This window comes from Sus scrofa, chromosome 13 (assembly GCF_000003025.6).
Source record: "Sus scrofa isolate TJ Tabasco breed Duroc chromosome 13, Sscrofa11.1, whole genome shotgun sequence".
In the NCBI taxonomy this organism is placed as follows: Eukaryota; Metazoa; Chordata; class Mammalia; order Artiodactyla; family Suidae; genus Sus; species Sus scrofa.
The window spans coordinates 12,487,582-12,510,658 of NC_010455.5; the positions used below are offsets into that span (position 1 = coordinate 12,487,582).

General features: G+C 50.3%; 2 protein-coding genes across 2 annotated transcripts in view; one reads left to right on the forward strand and one right to left on the reverse strand.

Moving 5' to 3' along the window:
- Positions 1-20,107, forward strand: part of RARB (retinoic acid receptor beta) — a 171,302-nt gene extending 151,195 nt beyond the window's left edge. The window contains 6 exon segments of the mRNA XM_005669304.3: positions 187-347; positions 7,712-7,888; positions 15,249-15,453; positions 16,251-16,359; positions 16,361-16,407; positions 18,640-20,107. Coding sequence (XP_005669361.2) covers positions 187-347; positions 7,712-7,888; positions 15,249-15,453; positions 16,251-16,359; positions 16,361-16,407; positions 18,640-18,836 — 896 coding nt within the window. The 3' untranslated portion in view covers positions 18,837-20,107.
- Positions 20,157-23,077, reverse strand: part of TOP2B (topoisomerase (DNA) II beta) — a 67,305-nt gene continuing 64,384 nt past the window's right edge. The window contains 2 exon segments of the mRNA NM_001258386.1: positions 20,157-20,649; positions 21,593-21,687. Coding sequence (NP_001245315.1) covers positions 20,482-20,649; positions 21,593-21,687 — 263 coding nt within the window. The 3' untranslated portion in view covers positions 20,157-20,481.

Sequence of the window (23,077 nt, forward strand, 5' to 3'; positions counted from 1 at the left end):
CTCTCCTTAAGAACCCGTCCACATAAAAAGCTCCCTCCAAACAGGCTCTTGGCCCTTGGGGTGCGCCATGCTTCTCCTAGGAACTGGCTGGCGGCTGCAGAGCAGAAAGACAAGCCTTCTGGCCACCAGCCCTCTCTTTCCTCTTCCTGCCACGAGTGACCCCAGTGTGTCTGCTCTCATTTGCAGCCGTCAGGAATGACAGGAACAAGAAAAAGAAGGAGCCTTCGAAGCAGGAATGCACAGAGAGCTACGAAATGACAGCCGAGCTGGACGACCTCACAGAGAAGATCCGAAAAGCTCACCAGGAAACCTTCCCCTCTCTCTGCCAGCTGGGCAAGTACACCACGGTGAGAGCACCGCGCCCCGCCCACCTGCAGCCCCGCCCACCTGCAGCCCCGCCCACCGCAGCCCCGCCCACGCCGGGGGTGGGGGCGCGCAGGCGCATACAAGACACACGTGCGCATGCACGCGCTCTCGCCCCGCCCAGGGCTTGGTTAGATGACGGTAGTGGAGCGGTCAGGCCACCACCTTTGCACCGAGGTTTCAGACAGCTCTGAGTAAGGTGAGCGTTTCTTCCCACTCAGTAGCTCTAGAAGCAAGGCTCTGGCACTCGTCACAAGCCCAGCCACGTGTGAGACGCTGGGACCCGGGTAGTGGGCACGGGTAAAGCCAGGGAGGAGTCCAGGGGTCGTGGAGGTCAGGGCTCAGCCGTTCACAGTCTCCCCTCCAGCTGGAAGAGCCCACTCAAGTGACTGGGGCCTCCCCCGCCTGGGGGTCTGGCTCCAGAGAAGGTGTTGGGGGTGGGGCAAGGGGTGGGCTCTGACCTTCCCCAGCAGAGAAGGGAGTCAGGGGAGGCCCCCCTGTGCTCCCCTGGGAGTGGTCTCCTCGCTGTGACTAGACATCAAAGAGAAGGCGGAGGGAGACAGGTGGGATTAGAAGGCAAAAAGCTGGGTTGGCTGGTCTGGATGAACCTTGGAAATGAAGGTTCTTTAATTTTTTAAAGTGCTTTTTGCACGTGTTAGGTTCACTGATGTATATTCCTGGTATAGTATTAGGGGCTTAATAAATATCTGTCAGTTAAATGAGTGTAACTAGAATGTTGTTCTGACTTCTTAAGTGGCTCATGTTGCTTGCCTAACATGCTGATAAACCTCCTTTTTGAAAAATCCAAATAGTGCTGCATTTGCTGGTTTCCCATCCAAGTACTAACCAGGCCGGACCCTGCTTTGCATTTGCTGGTTCAATGACTGGTGTGCTAGAAAAAGAATAGTATGAAATATCATGAAGATAAAAAGATGAAATGACATGCCAGAAAAGAAAAACAAAAACCAGCAATGGGACATGGAAGCTGTACAGTGGGTGGCACCAGCTTTTAAAGAGCTGACACTGGACTTAGATGGCAGCACTCCTGGCTGACCTGGCAGCAGAGGAAGAACCTGGAGCAGTGCCTCCCAAACTCCAGCGTGCTTACAAAGCACCTGGCAGTTGTTAAAGTGCAGGTTCTGATTCAGCAGGTGTGGGCAAGGCGTTTCTCACAAGCTCCAGGTGCTGCTTGCTGGTCTGCAGACCTCCTGAGTAGCAAAGGCCATGAGCCATATCAAGTGGCAAGACCCAAGGCCCTGGTGTCAGGGAGAAGGCAGAGCTGGCGTGCTTCACCAGCCAGTCTGTGAAGCTGCTGTTCTGGCCTGCTGTTGACTCAGTGGATGAGTTCCCCTTGAGCTCAGGGACACCCTCCAGCCCAGAGCAGACACAAGGCTGGGCAGCATACGGAGCCTTGATGTCACTTCTTAAAGGAAAGCAGGGGACCAGGAGGTGGGAGTGTGATGGCGTTGATCAAGAGCAACTGTGCTGGAATCAGGTGAATGTGGCTTAGGTCCTGCTCAGCCACCGGTCAGCCTTGGAACTGTGTGTATACGGCTTACCTTCTGTCAGCCTCATTTTTGTGTTTTAGTTTGTAAGTAATGGAGAAAAATGGACAGTTTGTGATCAGGAGTCTCTGTTATTACTCCATGAATCCAGCCAATACTCCCTGAGCACTTACTGCATACCTGGGACCATGCTAAGCACTCTTGCCACCTGAATTCTTTAACTCCCTATAACACCCCCCTATCACGGAGGAATAAATGACTTGCCCCCTATTCCAGAGACAAGGAGTGGACCTGGACTCTGAAGCAGCTCTTTTAACCCCACATGGTATACTGTATGTCAGGAGGTGGGTGAGAAGGCCACTGGGCATCTAGTTGGGGGGGGGGCACGTTGTCCAGGAATAAATCGAGCTTTTCACTCCAGAAGACAGAGTAAAAGAGAGCAGTCACCACAGGGAGGCTTCTTGGAAATGGAAACTTGAGCCAGATCTCTTGTGGGGCTGTTGGCTACTGCACTGGGGGTGAGTGGTCTTAGTGTGGCCTCATGTATCCCCCAGACTCTGACTCACCCGATAACCAAGTAAAGTGGCGCCCACTCTAGTCTGGAGGAGAGCAGGGCAAACACAAGTATATATAGCATTTGCCCTCCTGGAACAAATGCCCTGGTGTAGCCTGGGACCACAACGCCTCTTTGGGACCATCCTTCCTCTGCTGGTCAGCACAGCCAGGGACTAGTCGGCCTCTCTGGGCCCTTCCCCACCTTTCCTCTCCAGAACCTCCCTCTAGAATCTGGGAGCCTCTCCTTTTGTTTTTTGTTGTTGTTGTTGTTTTATTACTCAATGAATTTATCACATTTATAGTTTTGCAGTGATCATCACAATCCAATTTTATAGGATTTCCAACCCACGGGGAGCCTCTCCTTTTGGATTGCTGTTGAGTCAGAGGTCTGACTCCAGCTGCTTCCAGGCCTGCCCCGCCTCTGTCAAGGCCCTGCTTGCATCCCACGTCCCTGTGGCTCACCCTGCAGGCCTGTGACCCTGCCTCCAAGCTTCCTGTGACGATGGGGGGGGCGGGGAACGCTTACCATCCTGGGAGCAGCTCCCACTCCTCTCCCAGTGCTTCCCAAGAGCTCTTCCCAAATAAGCTTGTGCTTGAATCCTAGGCCTAGGGTCTGCTCCCAGCACCTCCCTACCCAGAGCCACGTGCCCCTTCCCTGCTCCCTAGGTCCCCAGCAAGGACCTGTCACCCTAAGCACTTTGCAGGGACTTTCTGCACCTCTTTTGATCCAGCAGGGAAAGTGGACAACTGCTAACTGCAGGCAGCCTGGCCCTCTTGCAGAAGCCGCTGCTCATGCGTGGGAACCTGGCTACTGGGATGCAGCCTCCCTCTGCTTTTCTCTCTATTTCTCCTCTCTGTGCACAGATCTAGCTGTTTTTATTGTAAGCAACTTCCAGTCCTTTCTGGAAGTAGGTTTATAAATAACAGGCATGATACATTCTTTGCAAGCTCTTGGTTGGGGCAAGCAGTTTCTATAAGGAGCTTCTCAGACAGGCAGCTACTTCCAGTGCAAGGGACCTTCCGGCTGCCTTCAGCAGACTGGCATCTCTGGCACATGCCTCTGGAATAAGTGGGTGGAGAGGAATTAAAAAGGCAGCCAGCCATCTGCCCACCTACAGATCCTTGAAAGAGGAGTTCCGGTTTCTTCCCTAATTGTGGTGGATTTGGGACACTGGTCAGGCCCCAGGAGACAGCAGGAGAGGGTGGGGCAGCAGCCTGGGCATGGCGCTCACCGTGTGCTCAGAGCTGGGCTCCTTGGGAGGCTTTTAACCAGGGACCTTTCTCAACATCAAGAGGGGAGGAGAGATTCCTTGTGGGGAGCAGGGCTCTGAGGATGTTTACTCTGGTTCCTAAGTGACTGAGGCATTTGGGCTTAAGGCCTCCTAGACTCAGGTTCAGGTCACGCTTGTGCTGCTTGGGAGTTCTCTGACCTTAGCCCGTCATCTGTGTGCTGGGGTCGGAGCTGTTTAACTCCATCACGGGGCTGCTGGGAAGATGAAATGAGGAGAATGGACCTAAGCGCCTTGTACCACTTTTGGCACAGAGTGGACAGGTCTCTTGCTCTTGACCTTGTGTGAATGCCTTGTCCTTCTATAGCGCCACATGCCCAGTCCTGGCAGAGTGAGTGTGGGTGGGACAGCGAGGGGGTTTCCAGGAGGCATGGCCCCAGCCTGGGCTGTCTGCTCGACTTCCCGCCGTGGGCGGCTGCTGGTCCCCTTGCAGCCCACAGGACACAAGCTACCCTCCCAGGGGCTCAGGAGGTGGAGCAGTAGAGACATAAGGAGCCCTTAATCCTCTCAGAAGAGTGACCACCCACAGGATCGTGAAGCCACCCCACATCTTGCATTTGGAACACTAGTCACTGTCTATCCTGCAGCTGGTGCCCTGAGGCCACACCCTGCTCTCCACCAGGGCCCCTGAGTTCTGAGACCACCAGCTGCCCAGAGGGGCTCCTCCAGGTTCCTATCCTGACCCAGACATCTTAGGGGAGTCTGGTAGCCCCCCTAACATAGCATCTTAGACAAGAGGGTCCAGGAGCACCCCCTGGAACAGCACCTTAGACAAGGGGGTCTGGAAACACCCCTGGAACAGCATCTTAGATGAGAGGGTCCAGAAGCAGCCCTGAAACAGCATCTTAGACCAGGGGGGTCTGGGAAAGCCCCAGAACAGCACCTTAGATGAGGGGGTCTGGGAGCACCCCTGACACCTTACTTTCTGAGAAGTCCTGCAGCATCACCCATGTTCCTAGCCAGATGTCCAGGAAACACTGGGAGGCTCTCACCTCCTGCCTGTCCCTCTCTCTTGCCCGGAGTGGCGGGGTGGTTGCCAGACTCCGTCTTCCCAGCTTGTCAGAAGCATCTGGGTCTGAGGACCATGCCGCATGTGTGTTGGGGCCTCTGTGCTTCGTCCCCCGTGGGCGGACATGCCCCATTGGGTCCATTCACCTATGTTTGGACCACAGAGAGATGCTGGCCTGCAGATCACATCCTCCTCGTGGCAGTGCTGGGCCTCTTTCAGCGTCTTAGGTTTCCAGCAGGAAGATGGGCTTCAGGAGAATGAAAGGTCAGGCTGGCAAGGAGGCTGTGTGGTGCCCCAAGAAGGTGGGCCTGGTGCACAGCACGAGCTGGCCTCAGCCTCCACCTTTACAGGTGGGGCGGTGAGACACTGTGCCTGGCTCCAGGTAAGCCCCATAGAAGTAAGTGGCTGTGCCCTAAGAACACGCCCAATGGAGAGGCGGGACGTGGACCGTGGGAACGTTGTATGAAGGGAACTTGAAAGGGCTGAAGGGCAGAGAATCTGGGCCTGGGTGAAGACACAACCCCAGCGGGTGCCCCAGCCACCCCAGCGAACCTTCAGTCTCTGTTCCTGTCAAGAAATTCTGCGTTTCCTCCTTAGCTAAGGAGGGGACTGGTTAAGCACTGAGGTGCTGGGAGCCGCCACAGAGGGGCTTGAAGACGTGACTCCTTCTCCACTTATGGGCCCTGTTCTGAAAGTCATACTGGTCAGAAAAGCATCAGTGGCAGGAGGAAGGGAGCCACTGGCCTGACCAAGATGGTCATTTAGTTGGATTTCAGAGTGGATGTGGGCTTAGCTGCTGCTCAGGGTGATGGGGGGGGTGGCTGTGGGGGACCCTGCGTTCAGTGTGGGAGGTTGGGGCTGCCTCTGTTGGCTCTGCTGCTCAGAGCTGCGGGGGAGGGCCCTGCCCACCCCCAGCCTCTCCTCTCCCTCCCTCCCTGGTCTCAGAACCACCCCCCCACCCCCAGCGCTGCCCATAAGCACTTCTGTTACCAAGCCAAGCAGGCCAGGCTCTCCAGTCACTGCTCTGGAAGGTAATATATAAGCCGTCTTAAACCTCGTGCCTGTGAATCCAGCAATCGGAGTAATAAAACACCAGGTTGTTTTGTGTTTTATTAACTACCCCTTGCCTTCTGTTTGCATAATGGTAAGTTAGATTTACATGCCCTAGACGGCCAGGCATTATTTGTGATGGAAGGACAGCAGGCCCAGGGCAGGAGGCAGTAGCCCCCTCCCAGGCTGGTGAAGGGAGGGCTCCCTCCTTCCATGTTGAACCAGACAAATTGACGATTATGTTTAGTTCCAGGCCCAGTGGCCGCACACCTTGGCCTGGAGCTCCCAGGTGCGTGGCGTCCCCAAGTGCACTGTGTCCCCAGATTACGGTGACATAATCTGCAGGATGCTTGCCTGCTTCCTGCAAGGAACACTGTGGAAGGCAGCCGGTCACCACCTTTCTTAGAGCTTCTGCGGCATCCCTTATGCAAGCTTTCCAGCCTTCCCCACCAATCTTAACAAAAAAAAGCCCACTTTATGGATTCTGTGGAGTGATTTCCACTGAAATGAGTAAGCAGCACTGTGGGTTTAGGGTGCGTGATGTCATGTGTGTCCAGTGCCAGCAAGGTTGTGGCCCAGGGCAGCCCCAGCCTCACGTGGTAGTTGTCCTGAGACATTTGACATAGCATGTACTTGTAGGAGCTTCATTCGCTCGCTGCTTCATCTCAACATATATATGTATTTTTTTTGTCTTTTACTCTTTTTAGGGCTGCACCCATGGCATATGGAAGTTCCCAGGCTAGGGGTCCAGTCAGAGCTGTAGCCACTGGCCTACACCACAGTCACAGCAACACGGGATCTGAGCTGTGTCTCTGACCTACACCACAGCTCAGGGCTACACCAGATCCTTAACCCCCTGGGCAAGTCCAGGGATCGAACCTGTGTCCTCATGGATGATAGTCAGGTTTGCTGACTGTTGAGCCATGACAGGAACTCTGCAACAAATATTTTTGAGCCCCTCCTGTGTGCCAGGCACTGTTCTGAACTACAGCAGAGCTGTAAATGAGACAACAGAGAAAGGGAGGGCCAGAAACGCACAGCAGGTGTGGGCGCAGGTGGCAGGAACTGCGGTTGTCAGAGAAGTTTGGGGTGGTAGGGGACACTCACGTTTGTCCAGACTGGAAGGAATGAAGGGTGAGTCTGGGGGCAAAGCAGGCCAGGTGGAGGGGCAGCCTGTGCAAAGGCCAGGAGGCAGGGCCACACCTGTTCATCCCAGGCTAGGGTAGTGGTGCCTTGGAGCTGGGGTAGATGGGGTCAGAGCAGGATGGCCTTACAGGCCATACAGAGGACTTGGCCTTTTAATCTGTGTTTTCAAGGATCCCTTTATTCCTTTGGTGAAAGAACAGAGTGTGCGGAGACCAGGGGGGAATGAGAGAGACCAGGGCAGGGGCTGTTACATGATCCAGGCAGGAGGTGATGGCGGTCATGGGGGGGGGCCTCTTCTCTAATTTGGGGGGAGAATGTGAAACTCTCAGGCCTAAAGCATCTCAAGCCATACCCGAACATGAGTGAGAGTTCTTCCTGCTGCAGGTAATAGAAGCCAAACTCAAATGTACTTAGACTAAAAAGTAAAATGCTGGTGTGGACCTGGCATGGTTGATCCAGCATCTCTGTATCCTCAGGAAGGGCCTGTCTTCCCCTGGTTCATCTCATCTTTTCTCTGAATTGGGTAGCACCATCAACCCATCAGGGTTATGCAAGGCTGACTCCTCCTTCCATCATTCCTTCATTTATTAGCTGGAGGACTGCGTGAGGAGAGATTCCCCACGGGCATTACTTGATGATCCAGTGGTACAGGGATAAGGTTTGAGATGGCCGGAAGCTAAAAAACTCCGCCCCACCCGCTGGAGGCTCCCTGGTGATGTTAGGAAACATGCCAAGTGCCCTACTTCTGCTGGGCTTCCCACCGCTCCCCCAACACTGTCTTCTCTCCCTCGTAGAATTCCAGTGCTGACCATCGAGTCCGACTGGACCTGGGCCTCTGGGACAAATTCAGTGAGCTGGCCACCAAGTGCATTATTAAGATCGTGGAGTTTGCTAAACGTCTGCCAGGCTTCACCGGCTTGACCATCGCAGACCAAATCACCCTGCTGAAGGCCGCCTGCCTGGACATCCTGGTATGTGCCCTCTGGCCACTTGAGGCGGGTGGGACTGAGAGGAGAAAATGGGGGGAGGCTGGCCCTCAGGGATGCATCAGAATGTAGGGGAAGTAAAATAAGCTTTTGAGGTGCTTTGAAAGCCTAGATTGTTCTTTTTGTTACAAGTTTCATGCCTATGGGTATAAACAGTTGTGCAAAGCAGATACAGTTACTGTAATGAGACACACACCCCACAGTCCCTCTCAAGAGGACTCTGGGTGGGGCGGGGGGGGGCAGTTGTGCAGGAAGCTTGAAGGTGTGTGTGTCCTTCCACTGGGAGTTGGATCTTAGGAGTAGCAGTAGCGGTTACTCTGTAACCTGCAGGTGCCAGGGATCTTGGAAGTGTACATGGTATCTTTTCTTGTCATGCAATCAGAGGCTAGGGGATGAACCTAGGAATATCCTGGAGAAAATGAAGCACCTGAGTAGCATCAGCTGACTGGCCCAAACCTTGTAGAGTTTGTACACTTCAGCTCACTTGAGCCTCCCAGGACCAAGTGAGCAGGGGGCGGGGTGGGGGGGATAAATGCAGCCCCCTTTACAGGAGGAGCTGGTGGCCAGGTGAGCCACCCAGTCACATGAGTGCTGGAGCCAAAACCCAGATGCAGGTGGTTCGCTGAAGGCATGAGAGGCGGTGCAGGCATGGGGCAGTAGAAAGACATTGGGGGGGGGCGTCTGAAGCATGGACCTGGGACAGAGCCACCTGGCCACCTGAGATTAGGGGCACCTAGGCCCTAATCACGATGATGAGCTTCAGGAGTCATGAAGGACGCGGTGCGGGTTTTTAAAGCTTTTCTCATAAAGGCTTAACCTGAGATACTTAGACTGTCGCCTGAGCCCCGTACAGCCCACATCACCACCACTGCATGTGAGGTGGCACCAGATGTGGCTCCTGACCCCACACCACATGGCCACTGAGGACTGGGAGCCTCTGACACCCTGTCTTTGGCTTCTCTTGTTCCCTGGTCCTCCTTTTGTCTGGTTGCCTGTGGTGTCAGTTTGCAGTCTTCTCACCACCTTTTGGGAGAGGGAGGAGGATGCTTTGAGGTCCTCAGGGGTCTTGTTTCCACAGCAGCAGGTGCTCAGGGCTCAGGGCCCCCCAAGTCTCCAGCCCTACTTTGCACAAGCCTCCTTTAAGCCCTCTGCCAGTGGTGGCGTCAGGTAGGATGGATCCAGTTCTACAATCTCTCCCAACCTCAGTTTACCTATGTGTACGCCGGGAGGGCACATCAACAGGGGGAGCCCTCAGCAGCCTCCGCGCAGGCCTGGGTGGAGCAGCGGTAACAGCTGATTGGGACCAGCCTGGCCTGTCGGGTGACTGTGGGCTCTGGGCTGGGAGACTTCCACGCTCCCTGCTGGCCTGTTCAGGGTGCAGCGTGGGGTTGGGGTGCAGGTGGCTGAGGCAGGCAGGGAGCCCTAGCAGAGTCAGGGCAAGGCCTCCATTCAGATGAGACAGGGCAGGAGGAAACTTACTTGGCCCCCAGACAAGAGCTCATGTCCAAACATTCGTAGCAAAGGCAGTTTAGACACAAGGTGCTGGAAAATGTACAGCTTGAAAGAGTGTCTTGCAGGTGAGAACGTCGACTGGCTGAGCATTTAGAGGAATCTCCTTATCCAAGCCTTTAGAGTGTGGGTAGAGGGGCCAGGGAGACCGAAAGGATGGACAGACAGTCAGCCCCTGGGAAGGAAGGTCAGGACTGTCCCAGGGCTGCCGGCCCTGACTGACTACCCCCCCTCCACGGCCACCAACACCCTATGCCGTGTCTCTGGTAGGATGGAGTCGGGGGGTGCTGGGGGTGCTGGCTGACATATCCCCAGGGCACATCCCCCATGCACCCTCAGTCCAGCAGCTCCTTGCTCCCAGCCATGCTGCAGGGACAGCCCTGCATGACCCCAGCACAATTTGTGGCTCAGGGCCCCACCATGGAGGGCAGTTCCCACATGAACCCGACCCCCTAGAGACTTGGTGGAGACAGGACCCAGGCTCAAGGAGAGTCAGCTCTGCCCTAGGAGCCCTAACTGCCTGTGCCATCTTGGGTCCCAGGTCCCTGTGAGAAAGGCCTCCACCTCTGGCCTCTGGGTACAGAGTGGTTACCACAAGGCAGACAGTGCAGTGGCAAGGAGTAGGGGCCGTGACCAGACCCCTGGGCTCAAACCTAGCCCTGTGCCTTGTAGGCAGCACGACCTTTCCAGTGAAATGGGCTACCGTGGATGCTCCACAGTGAGGCTGCTGGAGGAACTGATGGGTTAATGCATGTGGAGTGCCTGGCTCAGTACCTGGCGTTTATCAAGGCTTCCCCTTTCCTCAGTGGCCCTCCCCTCCCCCGCCTCCCCACCCCATCATCAGCCCCAAATTCAGAGCATCTCTGTGACTGTTCGCGTATGTGTGAACGTGTCTACACAGACGTCCACACACGCTGTTGGGAGCTGCGCTGCCAGGACGTTGCCCACACAACCACCTGAAGTCCACGAGCTGTGGCTGTACAGGAAATGCTCCCTTTCAAAGACCTGGAATTTAATAATGTAAAATATCTCCTTAATGAGTCTTTATGTTGATTGTGCATTGAAACAGGATTTCAGGTCGATTCCGTTAACTGAAATATATACTTAAGTTTCATTCCACCTGTTCCTCCTAATGTTTTAAACAGTTGCTCCTGAGCCCTGGCCTCAGAGGCTGCACAGGGAGGAGGCCCATGCGCCCAGCTCAGCATTTCCTTCCCAGGGCGCAGGCTGGTGGCAGGTGCCACCGGGAAAACACTTGTCGAGAGCTCATAGCGGCTGGCACAGGGGGCTGCCGGGGACGGCCGGGCAGACGAAGGTGTGTTTATTGTCGCCACTGCCACATTCTCACAAGCACCAGAGGATATGTGGTTCAAATCATACGGGGACCTGTCCCCAGACTGCCCGTACAGTTACTACAGAGACAGCGGTGAGGGAGCGCTTTGAGCTTCCTCCTCTGCCAAAAAGCTTCAGAATCCCTGGATTTCGTAAGCCGCCTCGAGCGGATTACGAGGTGGGCGAGGTTCTGATGAGGGAATCCGGTTCATTAGTAAGTGGCTGAATATTCTTTAGTCACCTGCTCTGTGGACCACACTGCCCTAGATGCCAAGGCCAGGAGCAAGACAGACAGAGTCTCCTGGAAGCACATCTTCTTGTCGGGGGGACGGGCGAGATCAGAAAGCTGGGAAGCAGCAACGTTCTGAGGAGAGTCCAGAGGAGTGACAGGTGGGATGTGGACACCACACGGCAGGGACAGAGATGCTCCCTGAGCCGGTATGGGGTCTCCCAGCCACCGTGTGCAGTGCGTAGGAGCTGGACTGGACTGTGTGGGTCCGTTCACCCGAAGGTCAAGAACCAGGCGGAACTGATCTGTAGGCTCCGAGATGAAAGTAATGGAGGCTTCTGGGGACCAGGGCAGTTGGTGCCTCAGTCTGGTGGTCCTCACGGGAAGCGCTTGGAGGAATGCACCCAGCTGCGTGGACACCGGGGTGTGCACACAGCCCACGGCAAGTATGTTGTGTTAGTTGGCTTTTGCTGCCCCCAGACATAGCAGCTTTAAACACTAAGTGTCCATCATGCCACCCCTGCTGGTCAGGAACTTACTGAACCAGGGGTGGGTGCTGCAGGGTAGTGGGGGTCCTGCCTCAGGGGCACTTGTGAGGTTGCCGTCCAGGCAGCACGGAGCTGCCTCATCTGCGTGCCTGACCGGGGCTGGACGGGCCTCTCCAGGACGGCTCATCACACTTGCCCGGCGGGCTGGTGCTTCTGGTGACTGAAAGACTGGGCTCCTAGCGGCGTGGACCTTCCAGGGGGCCACCTTCCTGTGACAAGATGAAGCTCCTGGGTTCGGGTCTGGTTTCCCCAGAACTGGCAAGAAAGAGGCCTCTATGCCTCTTGTGGCCTCGATGCACCCTGACCAGGAACAGAGATTTGGGGGGGGCATGTTGTAAAACCACCTCATATGTTACACCTCAATTTTTCAGCAATTTTATTTCATGTTTTTTTTTTTAAAAATGGGGGAAGTGATATCAAGTAATCAAGCTCACTTTTTAGGAAGTGAGCTTTCTGAGGAGGCGATGCTGAGCTGAGCCCTGAATAGAAAGTCAGCCACACGAAGGTCAGTGGACAAGAAAGCTTGAAAGAAAGAAGCTTGAGAAGAAAGAAAGAAGCTTGAGTCCATGGGTCTAGAGAGGATTGGAATCCACTGAGGGTCATCAGGGAGCCTGGATCATCTCAGATGACCGTGTTGGCAGCAGCTCTAGCTACAGAGGCCAGGGCGGCTTGGGTGGGGTGGCCTCGGGGACAAGAACAGTAGACGAGGGCCACTCTGCCCTGAGTCCCACTCCTTGGCCCCAGCAGGCAGTGGACGAAACTCAGTGTCCTTGAGGGGGACAGGCCCCTCCTGTCCTGAGGGTGGCCCGCTCAGCCCGTCAGCAGCCTGTGCTGTCTGCCAGCCCCGCCTTGGGCTATTTTTACCCATCTCGTGGGACCTGCGTGCTCCTCTTTCCAGATAAAGTACCCTCTTTTCAAACAGAGGGCCTTTTATCCTGGAGAAGCACTTGCTGGCTGTTGCTGGCATCTGACTTTCATGTGACAAGATGAAACTCCTGGGTTCGAGTCCAGGGGCGGCCCCATCAGAACGTGGGGAGGACATGGCCATACAGGCGGGGACCCTTCCTCCCTCCGGCCTGCACATGGTTTGGTTTTGAACTTTCTGGAGAGAGAAGCAATAGGACAGAGTGTCAGTGCCTCATCAGAGTCCAAATATTTCCCGACTTTGGAGTAGTTTGGGAGAGAGTTGTGTGCTGCCCCGGGACAGGGATCTCTGAGTGAGCTGAGGACCCTCCCACACACACACCTTGCTCCTCCCCTTCCTCCTCCTGCCTCAGCACCCCTGCTTGTGGAGCTGAGCCCTCTGTGCTGTCGGAGTACTGTACTGTCAGCAGAAACGTGTTTGGTGCCTGTTTGATGGAAAGGGAACCGTGTCTGGAGACTCTGAGCACAGCTACGAGAGACTCCCCCCCGCCCCAGCCGAGGGTCAGGCCTCCTGCGTGTGCTGGTACTGGTGGAGCCCTGGGATTTGGGGTCCTGTCTACCTGGAAACACCAAGATGCCACAATCCCCCCACTCCAGGGCTTTGGGGGGAACAGAGCTACCCCTGGTGACTCCTGGCTCCTCTGATGCTCTGACACTGGGGGGCTGCAGACCACAGCAGCCACTGAGCCAGCCAGTCATGAGCTGATGGGATGCCAAGCCCAGCGAGGCCCCCTGGGGAAGGGGCCCTGTGCCGTCCTGACACTTCCTCACCTGCGCGAGCAGCTGCTGCTGCGGGTCACATGATAGGCACAGGCAGAAGTCTGAGGACAGGTCCTGATTCAAACCCTGCCCCTCTTGTGTCACGGGAAGTCTATAGAATGTTCTGCTTCCAGGCCACTGTCCATGTGCGCCTATGGTCGCCTCGAATAGCCGTGTGGGCTGGGAGCTGCAAGAGGCACCCGCCTCAGATTCAGGGCCAGTGTCCAGCCGATGCACATTCAGAGGTCACCTCACTGGAGAGAGGAGTTGATACAAGTTTTTCAGGAGCCCTGGTGACTAGGTCTGGTAGTGACCTGAAAAGCAAAGAGGCCACCGTGGAGCAGAGGTAAAGAGCACAGGCTCTGGGGGCCGACAGCCTGAAGTGGATGATGCCACCTAGGACGTAGGTGACCTAGGACAAACTGTTGGCATTTGTTTCCCGTCTGTAGAGTGGGGGTAACTAGAGTGTCCAACTTGTGGGTTGACAGGAAACTTAAGTCATATATTGAAACACTTAGCATGGCATCTGGCACGTAGTCCATGATCAGTCAGAAATGAGCTGCTGTCACGTGCTGGGGGTGAGATGTGCCGACACCCTCCCTCCGTTCAGATGCCTTCCAACCAGGAAGATGTGGGAGTCAGGCTTTTTTATCAACAAGGTCCCTTGCTCTGGCTCCACCAGGTACTTGGTGCTTCCACTGTAGTGCTGCCTGTAGGAGGAGAGCTGGCCATTAGCCTGTCTCCTGGAGGTTCCCAGAACACCAGGGCAGTGACACCCACGCAGCAGCCCTGCCCCTGCTTACTGTGGCCGAGGGGCTGTGAGGCTCTGGCACCACACTGCCCATCAGACAGGGGCGGGGTGGGGGTCTTCCCCACAGAAGCATCCTTGTCCCAAACCCCAGCGCTTCCCTGACAAGATGCAGGAGTTGAAAGAAGTTTTTTCAGGAGCCCTGGTGGGCTTGGGGGTGGGGCGGGGCGTACCCCAGGAGCTCCCTCCCACAGGGTGTCTGGCTTTCTCAGAGGGCCTGCCCCCCTGCGCTTGGACTCCTCCAGGCTGACTCTAGGTGGGACTTGGCGGGACCATGCCTGGTCACACTGAGTATCTGGAGGAAATCCTCCGCTCCCTCTGCCCACCGGCTTATTCACTTTTGTCCAGGCAGGATGAACTAACTCCCCAAGCAGCTTGAGGCCTTGTCAGAAGGAAAAGTCAGGTGTGGGGTCTGGAGGTGCAGAACTGAGGTTCTGAGCAGATGAGTGCCTGGGGGTGCGTGGAGCCCCTCAGGGGCAGTGTTTGCTGCCAATGGGTACAGACCAAGGGCATGTCTGCTGGGGTAGAGGACTGTGGCGGAGGACCCAGCCGCTTTTCTCAAGAAACCCCACCCAGACCTCCAGGTTTAGCCCAAATGCCGCCTCTTGTCCACAGATCTTCCCTGGCTTTCTGAGCCCCTCATCCTCCAAGAGCCAGCACCGTGCTGTCCTCCCTGGTCCACGGAGCTGTGTGATCAGAGGCCTCACAAAGGGGAGCCTGGCTGGGGTGCGCTGGAGCCGGCTTTGGCCTGGGGGATGCTGAGCCCTCAGCCCCTCAGCTGTAAAGTGAGAATCAAACACACCTACTTGTTCGGGAGGACCATGCTTAACAGTATACACTTTGGCATTTAGTAAGTGCTAAGTATTGGCCTTTTCTTTGGTAGACTTTAAGCTCTTTAAAAAAAAAAAAAGTCTTTTTCCTCTTTTCATCTCCAGCACCTGGCACAGTGCCTGGGACATAAGTAGGTACTCAGTAAATGTTTATTTGAATCAAATGAATTACTTTTAGCATAAACAGATATTTCTCAAATTTCTTGTGTCTTATTTATTATCCCCTAAACAGCTTTAGCCTGTGTTTTGACTCTTGTGGTCTTTTGAAGGAAGAGCTGGAGGAGACACGTCCAAAAGGGAAGCAGAGCAGCTCACCCGGAAGTCTTCACGTGGTTTCCCACCCCACCTGATGGGTGCTGTCGGGTCAGGCTCGCTTTGATGACCCATCTTGGTTGTTTTCTTCCAGATCCTTAGAATCTGCACCAGGTATACCCCGGAGCAGGACACCATGACGTTCTCAGATGGCCTGACCCTGAACCGAACCCAGATGCACAATGCCGGGTTCGGCCCCCTGACCGACCTTGTGTTCACCTTCGCCAGCCAGCTCCTGCCCTTGGAGATGGATGACACAGAGACGGGCCTTCTCAGCGCCATCTGCTTGATCTGTGGAGGTACCAACCACCCAGAAAACCCTCGTGAGAGTCCATGGAGAACAACTTACACTTGTAATTTTTGGGAAGTTCTTCACCTCCATTTTGGAGTTATTTTGCATGGAAAAAGACGTGAAAAAAGCCAGGCATGCATCTGTAGAGTTTTGCTGCATTTTAGAGTCTTTCTGCTCTGAAATATCAAAATGCTGTTTCTCCGGTTGCCCCAGGTGCTTTTTTAAAGGCAGGATCAGATTATTGTAAAATAAATTGCCAAGGGGCACAGTAAGGAAGCGCCAAGGAACTTGCATGTGCTGTTTGCTAATTTAGGGGCTGGGGCGCAAGTCATTGTGTGGGGGGGCCTTCCAACCTTTGGCGGACTCAGATGGAAGTCAGCTGCCCCTTTTGTGGTGACCCCCCCTGGCTCACAGGAGGCTGAATCATAGGTGGTTAAGGAGTAACTGGCTTAATTGGGGGATGATTTGCCTTGCTTGTTTAACCATCCTGCTCAGGGTTTCCTTTAATTCAGTTCAGTAGCGACACCTTCTGGTCACGAGAAGAAATTCTCTGCCAGGGACAAAAGCCGCCAGCCAACAAAATGTGATTTTGACCCACAAAGGCAGTTATTTTCAAGTATCACTGCTTAAAGCAGCTGCACATACCTTTGAACTTGTTTATGGGATTGACTCTTCAAATTAATAAAGTAATGATGTAGTGGAAACAAGAAAAGGGAAAATGGGTAGAAACTCTGTAGCCTGCAAAGTGTCTAGTGCTTTCTGTCCTGATTACTAACTGTTAAATACTTGATTCCTGGAATCTAGACCGCCAGGACCTTGAAGAACCAACAAAAGTAGATAAACTACAAGAACCACTGCTGGAAGCACTGAAAATTTATATCAGAAGGAGACGACCCAGCAAGCCTCACATGTTCCAAAGATCTTAATGAAATTACAGATCTCCGCAGCATCAGTGCTAAAGGTATGCCCTTAAGAGTCTGCATGTGCTCGCCCACCAAGTGGACCTGCGGTCCTGACCACGTCCCCCGCCTTTTGAAACCCTGTGTTCTAGTTCAGTATGTTTGATATTAGCTGTCTTTTTGTTATTATTGTGGAATTCATTTCTCACTGAAATCAAAGGGAATTAAATAGTACTACCCTTGGGGAAAAAAGAAAACTTCAAATCCTACCCTAAAGATAGATTGAAATTAATAGATTACCAATAAATTATTAATAGATCATCATTAATATATTATGAGAGTTTTAATATTCAGGTGACCAAGTGAGTGATTAGAAAAACTGTTTTCAAGAGAACATACTGTATGTGACACAGGCTTTTAAGTTTTCCAGTTTTATATATTCTTCCCAGCTTCCCATACATACTGCAGTGTGTGTAAACTTGATTCCAGTTTTTCCTGAACATCCAAACCTCAGGAAAAATGTGTAGCGCTTGGGGGTAACTGTCCTGGTTCCATTTCTCTCCGTCAGCCTAGATCTTGTGTGTCAGCAGACTTACTCCCACACACCTTAAAGTGGAGAAATCCTTGCTTTCCTGAGAGGTGTTAACTATTTTGCCTGGTAATCTCCAGTTTAAATGGAGCAATTACAGAAGTGCCTCCAGCCATGTGACAGTTGTGTCAGAGCTGGGTTTTCCCAATATAGAGAAAGCTCAGCAGCTGTCCCTTGCCCCAGATGTGCCGTTACTTGTCACTCCTTTTCCCCATTCAGTGCTCTGTCCCTGAAGACCTTGGTGAGCCAAAGAACAAACTCGATTTCAGAAAGTTGGAGTTCCCGTTGTGGCTCAGTGGAATCGAATCTGTTATCCATGAGGAAGCAGGTTTGATCCTTGGCCTTGTTCAGTGGGTTAAGGATCCAGCGTTGCTGTGGCTGTGGTGTAGGCCGACAGCTGCAGCTCTGATTTGACCCCTAGCCTGAGAACCTCCATATGCTATGGGTGTGGCCCTAAAGACAAAAAAAAAAAAAGGGCAAAAAACAGTGAACTTGTTTGACAAGGGGTGTCAATTCTTGGGCTCCTTCCAAGAGGTTTCTTGAACAAGACACTGAGTTCATCCATAGCATGGATTAAATGTAGAAGATACCAGTGCTTAATTTTGGCTTTGCTTTTAAAGCAGTGAGACTGTCTGATGTCATCTTGTCACTCCCTATATCGACATTGGTAATGAGTTTGCTCCGATCATGGAGACATTCTGTAGCCTGCACTGTCCAGTAAGGTAGCCAGTAGCCACATGTGCTCTCCAGCACTTGAAACGTGGCCAGTGCCATTGAGGCACCATTTAACAGATTTTTTTTTTTTTTTTTTTTTTTTTTTTCCTTTTCCGGCCACACCTGTAGGATAAGGAATTCCCAGGTCAGTGATGGAATTCAAGCTGCAGCTGCAGCCTGCGCCGCAGCTGCAGAACCACCAGTCCTTAACCCACTGTGCTGGGCCAGGGATCCAACCCGAGCCTCTGTAGCAACAGGAGCAGCTGCCATCAGGTTCTTAACCTACTGCACCACAGTGGGAACTCCAAACAAATTTAAATTTTTTTTCTTCTTGTCTTTTAGGGCCGAACTGGCGGCATATGGAGGTTCCCAGGCTAGGGGTCTAATTGGAGCTGTAGCTGCCGGCCTTTACCACAGCCACAGCAACACTGGACCCGAGCCGCATCTGTGACCCACACCACAGCTCATGGCAATGCTGGATCCTTAACCCAATGAGCAAGGCCAGGGATTGAACCTGCAACCTCATGGTTCCCAGTCAGTTTTGCTTCCACTGCACAACAGGAACTCCTAAACGGATTTAAATTTAAATAGCCACCTGTAGCTAGTGGCTGCCCTATGGGGCAATGCGGTGCTACCTCAGGCTGGTAACATTTATTACTCATCCCTTTCTCTGTTCATGGGTAACTGCTGTCCTTCTAGTTGTCTTACCTTCAAGATACATACTCTTTGGTCTTTTAACAGGAACTTCTCTTTGTAAAAATTATGTTGAGTAAATATGTACAGATATTTACTAAAACTGATTGAGACATGGGATTATCCCATTTTGACATGTCATATACTATTTACTCTTCCACGGATAAAGTAGAAAAGTTGTCCTGTGGCCAAATTAAGGGAGCCTCTGGGGGCGCTGGTTAAAGTGGATGAAAGCTGCCCCTCCTGCTCACCTCCAGTCCTTATCACGACCACATTTCTGTTATCTCTTTTTTTAAAGGTGCAGAACGTGTAATTACCTTGAAAATGGAAATTCCTGGATCAATGCCACCTCTCATTCAGGAAATGCTGGAGAATTCTGAAGGACATGAACCCTTGACCCCAAGCTCAAGTGGGAACACAGCCGAGCACAGCCCCAGCATCTCACCCAGCTCAGTGGAGAACAGCGGTGTCAGTCAGTCACCACTGGTGCAGTAGGACACTCTCCAGCTACTTCAGACATTCCCCAGTACCTTCACTTCCAGAATTTAAAATGCAAGGAAAAACATTTTTACTGCTGCTTAGTTTTTGAACTGAAACTATATTAAATCTCAAGAAGGACCAAGAAGTTTTCATATGTATCAATATATACCCCTCAATGTCTAACTTACCTAGAAATACAAACTTTTTAAATTCTAAAAATCAGCCATTTCATGCATCCCGAAACTAGTTAAAAGCTTCTATTTTCCTCTTTGAACACTCAAGATTGCATGGCAAAGACCCAGTCAAAATGATTTACCCCTGGTTAAGTTTCTGAAGACTCTGTACATACACAAGTATGGCTCTGTTCTTTCTATACTATATGTTTGGTGCTTTCCTTTTGTCTTGCATACTCCAAATAACCAAGACACCAAGGTTATGAAACAGACTACTGTACGTGTCCAGTTAAGGTCCAAAAAGATAACTGTCTTGCTTTCAGAGAATAATCAAGACGTCAAGGTAAGGAAATGGGACTATTGTACAGTGTGACAAGATAAGGCTAAAGATATCCTAATTTAGTTAGTATAGAAGCTTGTCCTTGCTCTTTTTGATGCTCTCAAACTGCATCTTTTATTTCATGTTGCCCAGTAAAGGTATACAAATTCACTGCACTAGCAGAAGAGAATTCTGTATCAGTGTAACTGCCAGTTCAGTTCATCAAATGTCATTTGTTCAATTGTTAATGTCACTTTAAATTAAAAGTGGTTTATTACTTGTTTAATGACATAACTACACAGTTTTTTAAAAAAAGATACATTTTTACAGTAATGATAGCCTCCAAGGCAGAAACACTTTTCAGTGTTAATAAGTTTTTGTTTACCTGTTCACAAGCCATGAGGGAGGTTGTGGGATAACGCCAGGCAGGTCTACCACCTGCACCATGTAATGCTAGTATCCTTCCCGAGTCCTGCTTGATGCGAGGGTTTCCATTAACTCCCAAAGACACAGGCAGAGACTCTGTGGCCTCTGGCCTGGCTCAGTCACTAGGAAGCAGAGTGGAAGCTGGGTGGAATGGTTAGCAGATACCAGTGTCAGTTCCTTAGTTCTCATTTAAGCACTAGTGGAATTTTTTTTTTTTTTTTTTTTGATATATTAGCAAGTCTGTGATGTACTTTCACTGGCTCTGTTTGTACATGGAGATTGTTTAACAATGCTTTCTATGTTCATATACTGTTTACCTTTTTCCATGGAGTCTCCTGGCAAAGAATAAAATATATTTATTTTAAAGGTGTACGGGAGCTTTTACCACACTTTCATCTTCAGTCAAGAGACAGAGAACACAGTTCCATTTTTAATGTTTAAATTTCATTTCAAAAAGCAGGTCTGTAATCTGCAGTCAGGACAGTTAAAATCTGTGCTAATGCACAACAGTCTATAACAATTCTACAAGCCAATCAGACAGTACATGACATTTCAATGAGTAAAAAAGAGCATAAAACTGTATGTGTAAGAACAAAATGTTAAAAGGCCTACCACAATAATAAAAAACCATCAATTACATCATCACATTAAAATAAGCCAGATGTACAAAAGTCTGAGACAGAAAAGACAAAAAGACAACACAAGTTATCTGCTGAAAAATGTTTCTGTGCTCTTTGGGCACTTAATTAAACATTGCAAAATCAACATCTTCTTCTTCATCAGACTCTGCAAAATATTTCACTTCTTTCCTAGCCCGACCGGTCCGTGGCAGAGAAGGTGGTTCAGCAGTGAAGTCTGATGGGAAGAGGTCCACATCTGAATCCTGATCAAAAGATGTTTTCTTCGGTTTCTAGACATTTTTTTTTTTTTAAAGAGATTTAAAACCCCAAAGTTAAAATAAGAACAAAAACAAAACTAGTGTTAAAAAGACTTCACTTTCATTTGGGAAATACTGCAAATAATGGTTCCTTTCAAACCCGAATATTATGCTAACTTGAGTGTGAGGCCAGCTACCCTAATCCTTTGTACGAAGGGAAAAGGAGGATTAAGTATAATTTGCTACCTCGGGCAGCTCAGATTATCACCATTATGTCTTTCTTTTTGAACTTACTACTACCCAGCAAATATGCACAATGCACAGGTTAGTAAAAATTCAAGTTGTCTTATTGGGAAGTACCTACAGCTCATGAGAGGAAAACAAGATTTATGGACAGGATGCAGTTCACACTGTAAGTTTATAAAAACACAGAGAAGAGTTAGCAGAGGGGAGCAGAGTCAGAGCAGACGAGTGGGTGGAAAAGGTCAATTGAGAGAGCACAACTCCAGTCCTCTATGTTTGCATTTTTAGGTTTTAATCGGAAGAGAAAGAAAAGGGGGCCATTTTGATGTTAGACCTGAAAGCGATAATGTACCTCTGGAGAAGGGTCAGACTAATTGGGAAAATCAGCCACAGTGAAATGAATTCAAGGTAGAAAAAAATCAAATTAGTTCTGGTCAGATAAATCCAGGTTAAAAAGAAATAGCCTTTATTGGGTCTGAAAATTAATACTTCAGACAGCATGTAACGTCTGCTCACTGGATGAAGTGGAAAACTCTTAAGTAGGCTAATTTATGCCATACTTTTATCCAAGAGATAGTTCTGATTATATAAATTTTATACCTGCGTAATTTTTTAACCATATACAAGCCCCCGTGGATAAGAGATGCTAGGATTAAGCCTGTTACAAGACATTATAGTAATAAGCAAACTAAGCCAGTCTTTTTTAGTGCACTGAAAAGATGCTCCTAATTACCTTGCTTGTTGTTTTGGATGTTCTCCTGCCGGGGTTATAATCGCCTTCATTTTCAGAGCCAGATGCTTTCCTTTTCTTTGCTCCTCGGCCTTTACCTAAAAATGATTAGAAAGGGTTTTTTTCTCCCAAGGTTAAGTGCAATATAAAAAGATAAATGCCAAAACATCGCACTTTACTTCTTTGGTCAATTGGTACTGCAATCCTGATCTCTTGCTATGACTGACATAGAAAAAATTTGGCAGCAGAGGTTCAGTTCTCGAGTTGACATGACTAAAGAGTATTTCACAAACATGCTTAAACTAGTTGGAAGGTCCCGGTGACAAATTTTAATGACTGACTACCTAATGCATAAAAGAAAACATTTGCAGTTTGCACATGTGGTTCTTAGGACTGAAAACAAAATCTCTTACAAGAGTATTTTTTAAATTGTATTTGATGAAAAAGACTAGGGTTTTTTTTTGTCATAGACCAGTACTTCTAAAAATATAATAATGACTAGAAAAGTAATACTTATTAATACAAATTATAAAGGTTCAAATGCTTATTTCTAAATGTTACATATTATATACACTAATAACCAAATGGATATCCCATTTTAAGTAGCACAATCTTAAACTAAATCCCCCCAGTATTCATCCTGAGACAACCTATCAAATCCATATTCCTTCTCAGACTAGAATAATTACATGCAGCCTTTTTTTTTTTTTTTTTTTTTTTTTTTCATTTACCTAGCCTCTCTTTCTCATTGGAGGGGGAAAGGGAAGAGGTAATACATAAATGATGACCAAATGTTCTTCCATCCTACAATGATGCCAGTAGAAGAGAAAATGGCACTAAATTGCAATTCTAAATTTTTTAAAGTTTAAGAGCTATGACTCAAACTAGTTAGATTGTACTAAATACCTAGTTAAGATTGTACTAGTAAGAAAAGACTGCCTAAATGGTCTTGGGATATCATATTTGATCAAATGAATCAGTGAAATGGCACTCCTGAGTTTATAAAGGTTTCAAACCTCACCTACCCTAAGCAATGACCCCTCCCTAGTCATGATGTGTCTTTTCTGCCCCCTATTCTTCCTCGTTTCCATGTAAGTCAATACCTCCTTATCCCAACCACTATTTTAAGAAATGAACACACTGATGATAATACCAATGAAAGATTGACCAGTTACCCTTAAAGAAAAACATGGCTCAGACATTATTTTTAAGCATCTTTAAGGATTTCTAGATTTTGGAAGCAAAGAGAAGATAGCAGAGAGAAGAACTGGTGACTGGGGCTGGGGCCCTTGGGGGACCCCAAGTACAGCATTTCATTTCTCAGATGAGGAAAAAGCTCTGGTCTGAGTCCTCACTCCAGTCCATTCCAATGAGATCACTTTGACAAGGAGCCCTCACCTGCCTTTTTAATAACTTTTCATAAGTCCACTGTACAGGTCTTTGAACCATTCTTTGATATGCAAGTTGCTTACTTAACCTCTTTGAATC